The sequence below is a fragment of the Apis mellifera genome, linkage group LG3 (genome assembly GCF_003254395.2).
Source record: "Apis mellifera strain DH4 linkage group LG3, Amel_HAv3.1, whole genome shotgun sequence".
Taxonomy (NCBI): domain Eukaryota; kingdom Metazoa; phylum Arthropoda; class Insecta; order Hymenoptera; family Apidae; genus Apis; species Apis mellifera.
In genome coordinates, this window is record NC_037640.1 from 2,987,052 (window position 1) to 2,999,853 (window position 12,802).

Sequence of the window (12,802 nt, forward strand, 5' to 3'; positions counted from 1 at the left end):
AGTATACAGAAATTTTAATCGTACGAAAGGACGATTGAATTATATCGTACTTTCGTGTTGTTATTGCGGTATTGTTACGAGCGGATTATCGAAAGTCGCGCGGAATATAGAAATAATAACATCGACATTGTTATTGGTATTCGAAGTGTATACATTTAATCGGAGTCGTTTCCCGGACACGGAGCGGCACGGACGTGTTTCTTTTCTCGCTCTCTCGCAATAAGTATCGTGATATTCGTATAAATTAATTAATTTCGTTGAAATTATTATCGAATTATATTAATTAATTATCGCGGAGATCGCGATTAGGGAGAACGAGTGTGAGAAATAACGTTTTCTTTTTTTATCTGTCCCAAAGGAAGGCGCGACGTCGCACAGTGAAAATATAGAGCCTCTGGCAAGGGTCTGAGGAAGTGTTCGAGCTCTAATTGCCTCGAAACTCGATGGCTCGAGAAGGGGATACGCAGAGATTTGTTCATAAATCTTCATTCGCGAGGTGTCGTTACTCTCTCTCTCTCCGTGTAAAATAAAACTGGACGCGCGCGCGCCCACGAATGATTAATGCGTCGGTTGTTACGCATTCCGGAGAAAATGGTTGCGTAATTAAAGATAATACAGAGTAATTTTTTCTTCTTCTTCTTCTTCTTTTTCCCTTTGACGCGAGCAATTTGAAAGCATTAGTCGTTAAAAATTACATTATTGGTTGGACGAGGCAATTTTTGAGGTTAGATTCCAACATGGCGGTCATTGTTTTCTTCTTTGTATCTCTTCTAATCGTGAAATACGAAAAGTATCTTTGATGCAAGATTGATATTTGCGTTAAGTTTAAGCTAGGTTTAGTAAATCTAAGTTAGATTAAATTGTGATTAGATTCGGTTCAGAACAGATCTACATAGATTACGCAAGTTAGATTAGGTATCTCTAATCCTCGCTTAAATATTCATAAATAATGTAGGAAATGAGAGATACTTTATATATATTGAAAATTAAAAATCCATTTATATTCTTCCAATTCTTATAATGTATTATTATTATTCGTTAGTTTTCATCAATTAATTTAAATTTACGGTTTAAGGCGGGTTTCAAATCGTTGCCAGCAATACACAATGTCCCCAGTCGTGGCATTTGTCCAAGAAACATTAACCGTGATCGATGTGGGCCAACTTTAACGATCTCAGCAGGATCGATGGATCGTACGTAAGCCAAGACTTATATTGGCTTTATAATTCTTTTAAATCATTTCGCGTCCTTCCGCTCTGTTTCCCCTTTGTCGCGGGGAAAAAAGATTAACGCGCGGCGACGTTCATCACCAAGTTTTCAGCTGGGACAATGACGAACGGGCGTGAATCAACTTCTTAACTTTTTAATCGATCATCCCTTCGGATTCGCGGCGAGAATAGTTTTGAAAATGTTGCAAACTTTCCCGTCCGGGGGGAAAATTTCACTTTTATAGTTTTTCCTCGATTAAATTACTTGTTCGAACTTCTCGATTTCCAAGGGCCAAGTTATTAAATTGGATATTTTCTCTCTAACTTTCCTCGGTCGGTAAATTAATCTACCTTACCCTCTGATTCATCTCCAAGTGCCGATTCGAACTGTTCAATTTAACCGCGAATATTTGTAAAAATATATACGTTGTGTTATTTCGATAGGACTTTTTGGTAGATTTAAAATAAACAACGAAATTGAGGATAACGATGAAATTAAATAAAATTAAATTTCTTTTCCCCTTCTTTATAAATATTTGCTTTAGAAAACAAAGATAGATTCGTCGAAAATTTAAACGTCCAAAAATCACGAAACAACGAAACGGATTTTTATTATACGAAACAAATTGTTGAAATATTAGATCGAATAATGTAAAAAATTTCGACATTCGCGTAAAAATTAATTAACAATATCGTTTTTGAAAAGATTTTTTCGAAAAATGGCTATCTGGAAAATGTAGCGTAATTAAGAAAGAAGGGGAAGGGAGCTATGTTTATGATGTGATATGCAAACGACTATGGATGGTGCAGCCATCGCCACTTAGATGAGATCTGGAAGCGTGTCAGGGTCGTTCTACGGCCTTCTCCTCCTCCTCCTAGCCTAGAAACTCGTCGGGGACAATTTTTATTCATTTTTTTTCTTTTTTTTGCAGACGAAGCGCAACATATTTGATATTCCCGAATATCTAAAATCATCCGAATGATACGGGATTATGGATAATTTTCGATTTCAATTTGAAGAGGAAAATATTAATTCCTAAAATTATTGGTATCGATTTCAATCGATTATGATTGAAAGATTTTTCAGAGATAAATTATCATCTACCGCTTTCGCGGTCATCATTCTCGAGAATGCAAGATGACAATATGAAATTTTTAACGATCGAAGTTATGAAAGTTATGAAAAGAAAAAAAAAAAAGAAAAATAGAAAGTTTTCTCATCGTTAAATAAATTATATATACATACATATATATATGTATTCAAAAAATACACGTTTATGATTTATTTGCAATTTAATCGGGAATTGTTAATAACCGCGAGTTGTTAATTCGTAATACCAAAGATAAATGCAATTTGGAATATTCTCAAACCTATTACGGGAAGAATGCAGTCTCTACTACAATATAAATTACAACGGGCAGAGAAGGGGAATATGGTATTTCATGTATGAATGTAATTACATTGTGAATATGCTTATAATTCCGGAAATTACACCTGTGACTTTATACCGCGAGTATATAAAATATTTTAAGACCTAATATCTTCTCGAGATGTTCTTCCTTCTTGTATCGTCATTTTTGTACCAATTTTTTTCTTTCTTTTTTTAAAGATTATTCAAAACCAAAGTTTCAGATACTTTTTGTCTTCAAATTGGTATTCTGAATATACTCTTTCTTTCTACCAAAAATTTGTGTAAAATAATTAATAAATTAATCGGATCATCCGCGAAACAATCGATTCATCTCGAGTGGATTCACTTGTTTCAAATTTGTATTTCTATTGTTGTTACTTGCTCTTCAACTTACATTCTATATTTTTTGTTACAGGTAAGTTCAGAGGCCATGGAATTCCTCGATCATCAGGTATAAACGAATCAAGGTACAATTGTTCTTTTCTTACCTGGTTTAAAATTCTGAAGAAACAATCGATATAGATTCGATTATATGATTTTCTCTCTTGAGAAATAATTTCAACTTTTATTATTATTATTCAGTGAATAATATTTCCAAATTCTCTTTACTATTGGCACAAAGTATAAAGAGGAAAATTTCCTTGGAATCATTTCCAAAAAGGAAAAAAAGAATATTCGGAGGAAAGGAAAAATTTGCGGAAAATTTCTAACGAGTTTTGTCTCTCTGAAATAAATCGATCGTTTCGAAAAAGAACGTAGTTTGAGTTTTTAAACGAAGTTTCAAGGGTGCTTGAAGGCTCGCAGCTAAAAAAGGGATCCGAGAAGTTAGTATCCCGGGATTATAAAGCAGGCTCTTTGCTCTTTCTCCAAGGCTTGCTGGACGATATTTTCAATTTCACGGACAACGGATATGCTTTGATCTTTTTAAGATACGACGCTTCTCTCTCAATAGCCCTTCCTCGCCATGGAAATCCGCAAATATTTCGCATCAAAGACCAATTACCAACTTCCAATTCCCTTTATATCGCCCATTTTATTTTCTTTTTGTTTTCAATATGCAACCTCCTTAACTCGCATCGCAATAATATAAATATCGTGCTTGTCAATTTTTTTTTACCATATTCTTTCATTTTCTTGATCGAATTTCACATCTCTATATATTATGTTCCGAATTCGTAGTGATTGATTTCTTCTTTTCATCAACTCAATAATTCCAATCGATCCAAACTATACTTGGAGAAAGTTCAAAATTTCTCAAAATTTTCATCATTTTATATAAAAATAAAATTCTCCACAATATCACAGGAAGGGAAAAATTTCGGTTAATCGCGTTATTTAATTAACCACGTTGTAGGGGAGAGAGAAAAAAAGAAAAAAACACGTTAGAATCGCACGGAATATGATAATGTTGGCCGGCAGCGGAGCACTCGTGCTCGCTTTTTCCGCTCTACAACTTGGCTCGCATAACGGACAGGAAACTGCGAGGAGCGTGCACGTCCGGAAGCATTGATGCGCTCAATGCCCCTCTTCCGGCGGCACTGTGTGTGTGTGTGTGTGTGTGTGTGTGTGTGTGTGTCGTCGACATCGCGGCCGTGGAGACGGATCGGCACCGGCAACGACGTCTGGCGTCGCTCCTACCACCTGTTTTTCTTTGCCGCCGAGTAGATGGCGGCAGTTGTCGGTCGACCGTGACTTTCCGCCTCCTCCCTCCTCCTCCCGTTTACGTTTATTTTAAAACGTTGGATTTATCGAATCGTACGTATATACATCTTTCGATTTTTACGATTCTCGATCTCGAAAATATTTTTCATTATTAATTTGTAATTTCGTGTTATAGGATACGTTAGTTTAATTGGAATCATGAAGATGGATATTGGAGATCTTTCGGGATTTCTTCGTTTGAAATTTCTCTTCGAATTCAGTAGCTCGATTTTTGGATTAGATTAGAGATTAGTTATTTTTTTACGCGTTCAATATTTAATTTCAAAGTGTATAAAGAGATTTGAATGGGAACTCTTTTTTTTCAGTAGCTCGATTTTTGGATTAGAGGTTTATTTTCAAACGAGTTTCTTCTTCAGGTTAGAAAAGAAATTTGAATAATTCAATATTTAATTTCAAAATTTGTAAAGAAATATATAAAGAGATTTGAATGTACATTTGAATAGGAACTTTTTTTTTCTTCAAAATTTAATATCTCGATCTTGCCTCTCGAATGAAGATAATTTACGAGATATTTAGGATCAATTAACTTGGCCGTTAAAGATTTCGAGAGGAAAAAGAAGAAACTTTTTTTTAAGAATTAATTCACAGAGTTGCAACCTAAATAAAGAAAGGAAGGAAGAGAAAAGTACAAACCATCGGTTTATTTCGTTTATCGCCGCGGGTCGTTCGACCGCGACATAAAGCGGTCGCTTTTACCCGAATGAGCGTGCCACGACCTCTAATAAAAAATGGCAAAGTGGATTAAAAGTGAAAAAGTTATAAAAAAAAGAAAAAAAAGAGGGGACAGAGAAACAAAAGCAAAAAAAGGGGAGAAACGAGCGGAGAGAAAAATCGTTTACGATACTTAAAAATCTCGAGTGGTTGGAAAGTTGGGGGTTCATCGACGTAATGCACTCCCTCTCCCTCTCTCCATCGAACCCCTCGACTTGATAAATTTCATTTCGCTCGCAGAGTTTGGGCATATCCAAAGCGTGTATAAACCGGGGGCCAGAGTATTTCATTTCGGCCGATTGCTTTAATTTAATGTCTCCTCCGACACACAAGAGCGAATGGAAATTTGTATATAGACGCGTAGACGTGTAATTATATTACGAATCGTTTCACGTTTCGATTGTTCAAACTTTTCGAACCTCGTTGGAATTTGAGGAGAGGGGGAGTTTTAGAATTTTCGAAGTTCAAATTCGGAATAATTGATACGAAATATTGGAGCATTGGCGTGACGTGTTTACGAGGTTAATTTCGACGAGGAAAATTAATAGGAAGATTGGAAAATATAATTTTCCATCATATTGAATCATAGAAATGATTGAATTACCATTAGATATATATCCAAAATAAAAATTGTGTAATAAAACTCACAAAATTTCTCTGCATAGATTAAATCATTGAAATTGTGAAGAAGAAGAAAAAGAAGAAGAAAAACACGTAGTTATATTATCTTCTTCAATTGAATCATAGAAATGATTGAATTATCATAGATATATAAAAATAAAAATTGTGTAATAAAACGCATAATTCATCCACAAAATTAGATTTAAATCATTGAAATTGTAACGATTTGAAAAGAACGATACGTCATCAAAGATTTGCTCGCTCGAAAGCTAAAAAATAATGGAAGAAGAATAAGAAGAAAAAGAAGAAGAAAAACACGTAGTTATATTATCTTCAATTGAATCATAGAAATAATTGAATTACCATAGATATATAAAAATAAAAATTGTGTAATAAAACGCATAATTCATCCACAAAATTAGATTTAAATCATTGAAATTGTGACGATTTGAAAAGAATGATACGAGCACGTGATACGTCATCAAAGAATAAGAAGAAGAAGAAGAAGAAAAACACGTAGTTATATTATCTTCAATTGAATCATAGAAATGAATTATCATTAGATATATAAAAATAAAAATTATGTTAATAAAATGTTAATAATCTATCCACAAAATTTCTCTGCGTAGGTTAAATCATTGAAATTGTGACGATTCGAAAAGAACGATACATCATCAAAGATTTGCTCGCTCGAAAGCTAAAAAATAATAGAAGAAGAAGAATAAGAAGAAGAAGAAGAGGAAGAACACGTAGTTGTACATCCCCGTTTTAAACACGCGAAACTTTACATCCGCGTAAATATATAAGCAAACAGAAACGGGAGAGCGGATATCCCGGTTGATTCGCTGTTACCTCTCGTACGTAGAAAAATAACCGGCCAACGCACACACGGACGAACGTTAATTACGCGACATACTCCATTAATTAATATGACTGTGTCCGTTTCCTGTCCGCTTCCTCCCCCCTCCCCTTTTTTGTCCTCCATCGCAAACAAAGACCGAACAATTCACAGTTTCATTCTCTTTTCCCTCTTTCTCTCCGTCTGTTTTTTTTTCCCCCATCGATATTTCTCTTTCGAGAGAAAAATACTATATGTAAATACTATATATATATATAAAATATATATATATAGTGTTTTAATTAACGATAAAAAGGAAAACAACCCTTGCGCCATTTATTTTCCCTCTCCTCCTTGCGCCCACGGGTTTAATGGGATGCGTATGAAATCGTCTGTTCGTAATTCGATCCAACGTTAATTCCATTGCTTCGCATTTGTCAACGATATATTATCGATAATTGTCCACGTTGTTATCGTATTTCATCTACGCGTGGAACATGAATTAGGGATGGGATCAGTGTTCAATATGTTAATTTACGAAATACGTGTCTCGTTCCCGTATTATATCCCGAGGAACAATAATATCGCGATAATTATACTTAACACGTACGTCCATTCTTCCAAATTGTTATTGAATTGCAAATACTTTGATATTTATGAAAAGTTGATTTTACTTTTTCTTTTTTTTTTCTTCGAAATTGTACAAGGATAGAATCGTGGAAATTGTAAAAGTGGTCGATGGAATTAGGATAAAAATCCTAATTGATCGTTGTTGGAGATTGTATATTTTTCCTTTATTCTCGAACGAAACGCGACACGGTGTACGTAGAAGGCGTGCGATTAGATTAATTCCAGTCACGAACGCGAGGTATCTATGCGAATTTGTAACACGCTAGACGAATCTTGCTCGTCCCATTTCCGGTTCCGTGCAAATATTTTAACAAAGGATTTAGCTTCCGGATAAGTAGCGCGCCTCGGTCGCCTTTTGCTTTTATTCCAGCTACGCTGCTCGCGTTCAATTTGTCGTTCGCCAATCTCTTGTATTTCTCACGCTTCTATGATAATTTTATATAGAGGCGATAAATGAAAAGGTTGCGGCAATTTCACTGCGCTACCAGTTTCTCAGCAGTGTATGTATATGTGTAAAGGTATACGCGTTGTTCCATCTCCATTTGCAAATGAAATTTCCTCCTGGAGACTATCGCGCCCGGTATTTAATCCTTTGTATTCACAGATTTTTTCTTTTTCGAGTATATTTGCTTTCGAGGATGTTTTAAAACACCTTTTATCGAACCTGATAAATAGATTTTTGTATAAATTGAAACGTGCTCGGATATCGTAATTGACGTATAGAAAATGTGTCGTCGTAATAAAAGTACAGTCTCCACCATCGTATTCGCGATAATTATAAATAAAATTTCGATTTTTCGTATCAAAAATCGTCGAAGAAATTGAAAATTTTCGTTGAAACGAAATGAAATTTGTCCTTTTCTTCTTTACGCGTAAAAATAGTGAGGAGAGATTCAAAATTTTGTCGTTAAAATTCACTCGGGGAATAGAGGAATCCATGCCGTTGAAATTGCATTTTGATTTATCCCGATATCTCGATCCGTTCCCGAGATACAACGATTCAAAGTATCCATGGTCAATACATTGCAGAGTAGGCCCGTGTCCTACTGACCTAAATATTTTTCCTGGAAATGCTATTTCTAGGAATCGTGTTTATCGTTTGTTTGGGATAGGTCAGTGAGGCGAGGCGCGAGCGAGAGGTCCGAATCCGCGGCAAGGATGGAGATAGTAAACGATTAAAAATTACGCTCTCCTTTACACGACGATATCTCGGGAACCGGAAGTCGTATCGAGGTGAACCGAAAACCATTTTAAAGGGGAAGGTTCCGCGCTTCCAATAAGCGTTCACTCGTTGCCCGGAAGCCACTATCTTCGGAGTTACGGCGGTTCAAAGTTTTCCAAATTTTAATAAAGTTTGATCAGGTTCAAAGTAGACGAATAAAAATTACTTTTTCTTTACACGATGATATCTCGGGAACCGGAAGTCGTATCGGAATAAATGAAAAAGCGTTTTAAAGGGTAAAGTTCCGCGCTTCTAACGAGCTTTCATTCGTTGCCCGGAAGCCACTATCCTCGGAGTTACAGCGGTTCAAAGTTTTCCAAATTTTAATAAAGTTTGATCAGGTTCAAGGTAAACGAATAAAAATTACTTTTTCTTTACACGATGATATCTCGGGAACCGGAAGTCGTATCGAGATGAACCGAAAACCATTTTAAAGAGGAAAGTTCCGCGCTTCCAACGAGCGTTCACTCGTTGACCGGAAGTCACTATCCTCGGAGTTACAGCGGTTCAAAGTTTTTCTAGTTTTAATACATTTATATTCGTAAAGAATACCCTTTTCTCCGAATCGTTGTAGCAAGTATATTGTATAATATGTTTTTTTGTATAGCTTCGTGTTTATTCTCGAAAAAGTAAAAAACGCAGAGATCAAAACTGTATCACCTTATACATATATATTGTCGGAAGATAACTGTAAAACTGGAAAAAAATCCGGCTCCACGGTGTAATCTTCCCGATCGCTGGCGAATACAATTATTTTTTTTCTCTTGGACGCGAAACTGTTCCGAGCAACAATTCGCGGAGAAAAAAGTAGCGTCTGATTTACGAGCACGAAACTCGGCCCGGATCAGGTCATAAATTATTTCGGGATACAAACCGAGAACGATTTCGAACGCCATTTTCGTGCGCCCGATGACTCGACGAAGACTCTAATTAGCTTTCGGATGGATCGTCGGCAATCTTCAATCAATCCCAGTGACACAGGTAATCGATAACACCGATAAGTCCGGCGAACGGGACGAATTAATCGTTTAGCCGCGCAAAGCTCGCGCATCGACGCGACACGAGAACGAAGATGATGGAACATCCACGTCCTCATCTGTCACTCACCTTCTATTCGTCGTTTCGCTCGATAATCCGCCTGTTTTTACACTCGATTCCGATACTCTTTCTCGTAGAATCGAATAGTTTTTATCAAACCTTGGAAGGGAAATAATACAACATTCTCTAAGAAAATATTTTCGATGCAAATTGAAAACGATTTCGATCATTTCCCCGCACTCTGATATTCGATTAATCGATAATTACATCGCGAATATTTTGCTTTTAATATATTTCGTCGATGAACCGAGAGTAATCGATAAAGTTTCGCGACTGGACATTTGGTCAGTCGTGTTCAATTGTCAAGATCCTAGCCGACAAGACAAATTATCGGAAGCAGTGGTTACTTTTGACGAAAAATCGGGAGAAAAATCCGGTCTATGTTTTGCAAGGTAAGATGGATGTTTCTCGATGTACCCTTAAATATGGCGCCGCTTTTTTCCCCATTTGGAAACGAAAAATTGAAAATCTCCCCGGAATCCAGAGCAATCTTGCAAAGAGACCGCCAAAATAATTTTCCAAGCTACGTACATCGAATTAAATATTAAAGTATAAAATAAATATCCGAGCAACGAAGAATATATAATATTCAACATAGAATTGGTGAAATGTACGTTTAATTTTATCTTAGCTAATAATTTATTTACGACACGACGTAATTAATATCACGATTTTATACGAGCAATTTCTGCGTATATTCGCGGAATTTAATTTGTTAACGTTTGCCAATTAATATTAATATGCAGGAAAGAAGTTAATATTCGTATTTTAAATCGCGACAGAAGAAAAAAAGTATCAACACAATTTTTAAAGTAAAAATTGATCAGTTTAAAAAAACATTTATCAATCTTCTATTGTTACAGACGAATCTGGAAATCGTTCTTTCCTGTTACGAAGAAGTTTTCATCTCGATGCAAGAATCTGTGCATAGATCAACTAAACGATGGCCTGATTAGTATAATGCAACACGTTTCTTATTTTAATTCGCGTAATCGAATATCGTTGTTTCCAGGTTTATTTGGAAAGCCGAGGAAATAGCTTGGTTTTAATTGATTATTTCCCATTTATTGTTGGGGGATTGCGGTCGTCGCAGCTTCGCAACTCGAAGCTTCCTCGTAATTAAGCATTTCGCGAGCGGATCCATTGAATGGATCGTCTTCCGCTTCGGTTTACAGCGGCGAATGGATGCTGCCGGCTTATCATCATCCATTCGTCGATCGCTACGAGTGATCAACATTTGAATAAGAGCGCATTATCGAGTATCTCTTAGTTCTTCTTAATAGAACGAATTCGTTGGGAATTTTTTTCTTTTTGAATGCATTCATCGAAAGTGATTTTTATTCTCGATTAATTGAGAAATGTAATTGGTGAAGAGAATTGGAAGATGAGTTTGGGAATCTTCATTTTTGATCAATCGTTGGAAAAAAAGTATATCGATGGGAAATTTTAAAAGTTTAAGATTTGTTTTAAAAACAAATCCGAGCCGGAGACGATAATTTAGAGAAATCTCGCGACATTTAATCTCGCTTACTCTCGAAAAGGGGATAGTTGGTCCGCCTTGGAAAGTATGATAAAATTGTAATATACAGCACTTGGCGAAAAGTATTTCTTTTCAGTGTTCAATGTAATGGGTTTTCGTTGGCTCGTAAATATATTTTACGTCCCTCCATCCTCTGTTTCCCGGGCGTATCTTACAAAGTGAGATGATATCGGCGATAGATTGCGGTTTGCGAGGAGGGGCCGGCAATCTCGACGTGAATTTGCGAACAAGCCAAAATTTCTATCCAAATGGTTTTTAAAGGGTTTCAAAATAAATATTCGAAGATTTTTCCAAACATCGAGATCGAACAACGTCTTAATTCCTTTTTTTTTTTCTCTTTCTTTACGATTCAAAGAGGAGGAATTATCGATCACAAATATTACGAGATCAAAATCTGTTTTTTTTTTTCTTTTTCAATAAGGATATTTAATTTTTATCCATAAAGTCTTGTCTAAAAAACGAGCAAAAAATACGGCGTCATTGGGATAGATCATAGATTTCGAAGCTGCGCCAATTTATGATACCCAGGAGGAGCGTATTTTCCCGAAGGATCCCCGTTTTCGGCCGACGATTTTTACCACTTTTACTTTTGACATCTTCTCTCCTTTCCAAATTGGAATTAATTTCTAAATTAATGGAGATATTAGATTAGAAATTGGAATAACGAGATGTTGGCAAAATTAATTTTTTCGCTTCGAATTCGATTGTTAAAAATTAAATTATAAATTCTCGATATCCTTCTCCTATCCTTAAAATCAATTTTCGATAATTTATAAGATGGCGTTATAAGAATGAAAGTTTGTTAGAAAGTTTCATATCGATTGGATCTCGATAAAGCGCACGAATGAAGCGACTACTTGCAAAGTAATCGTTTTGCACGAGTCGAAGACGATGATGCGAGAGAAATTACGGTAAAGGTTTCGAATCTACTCGGGCAGAGTTCGAGTGTGCTCTCGAGACTCTGCGGAGGCGCCTTGATAGCATTAGATACGCGTCGCGTCTGTTCAGGTGTCCTGAGAAATTGGCGCCTTCGTTCTTCCGTGTAAACGAGAAACAATAAGCTTAGGACTAAGGGAGATGGAGAGAGAGAACAGTTCGACTGACGTTTGCGAATCGCGAGATGACGTCTGCAGTTAAAAATACGATTCTATTATCAAGATACTATTGTATCTTGATTCGTCTCGAGAAACGTTCAAAATTATTCGAATATTATATCTGTATATTTTACTTCATACAGTTATTTTCTACTTGTTCGTCCTCCATCGCGAATTTTAAATTTTAACTCGTGATTTTTTTTAGTTTATAAAATTTATTTGGATAAAATGAAATTTATATTCTAAATTTATATTTAGAATTAAAGAGAATAATGTTCGTGAATTAATTTTAGTTATTGAAACTATTATTTGGAATAAATTTAATTAATTGACATTAAGAAAATTTGTTTTCAATTTATTATTTGAAAATTTGAACTATGAAATTAAAAATATCTGATTTAACGAATCTAATAGAGGATAAGTATACAATAATTATAAAAAATAGAAAAATTCTTGAAATTATATGATACTGTATAATAGATTAATCTAGGAATTTTATTGTTAGATTTAATATTAATTAGTCTAATCCTGATGATAGCACCAAATTCTATAAGTATTCATTGAACGAAGATGTTGTTCGAATTTATTATTAATGCAATTAATTTTATAAATTAATTAATTACTGTTAAGTAATAGTATATATAAATTATTTTATCAAAATATTTCTTTTATCAGACGTATTACTTTATTAGATATAATTTATATT

The 12,802-nt window shown here is 35.2% G+C and overlaps 1 protein-coding gene and 1 long non-coding RNA gene across 6 annotated transcripts in view; both read left to right on the forward strand.

Annotated features, from left to right (window-relative positions):
* Window positions 1-12,802, forward strand: part of LOC725829 — a 104,505-nt gene that overhangs the window by 53,914 nt on the left and 37,789 nt on the right. For 3 of the 5 annotated variants that reach the window (XR_003304434.1, XM_026439828.1, XM_026439829.1), the window contains exons 1-2: window positions 2,541-2,661; window positions 3,036-3,087. The exons of the other annotated variants lie outside the window; for them this stretch is intronic. Coding sequence is in view for 2 of the 3 variants with exons in the window: in XM_026439828.1 (XP_026295613.1) it covers window positions 2,556-2,661; window positions 3,036-3,087 (158 nt within the window). In the remaining variant the exon portion in view is untranslated. Of the gene's footprint in view, window positions 1-2,540; window positions 2,662-3,035; window positions 3,088-12,802 lie in introns of those variants that run through there. 5 annotated transcript variants of the gene reach the window in all.
* On the forward strand, window positions 35-638 carry LOC107964232. Its single transcript, XR_001702611.2, has 2 exons — window positions 35-223; window positions 359-638. It is a non-coding gene; the product is annotated as an uncharacterized LOC107964232 (long non-coding RNA).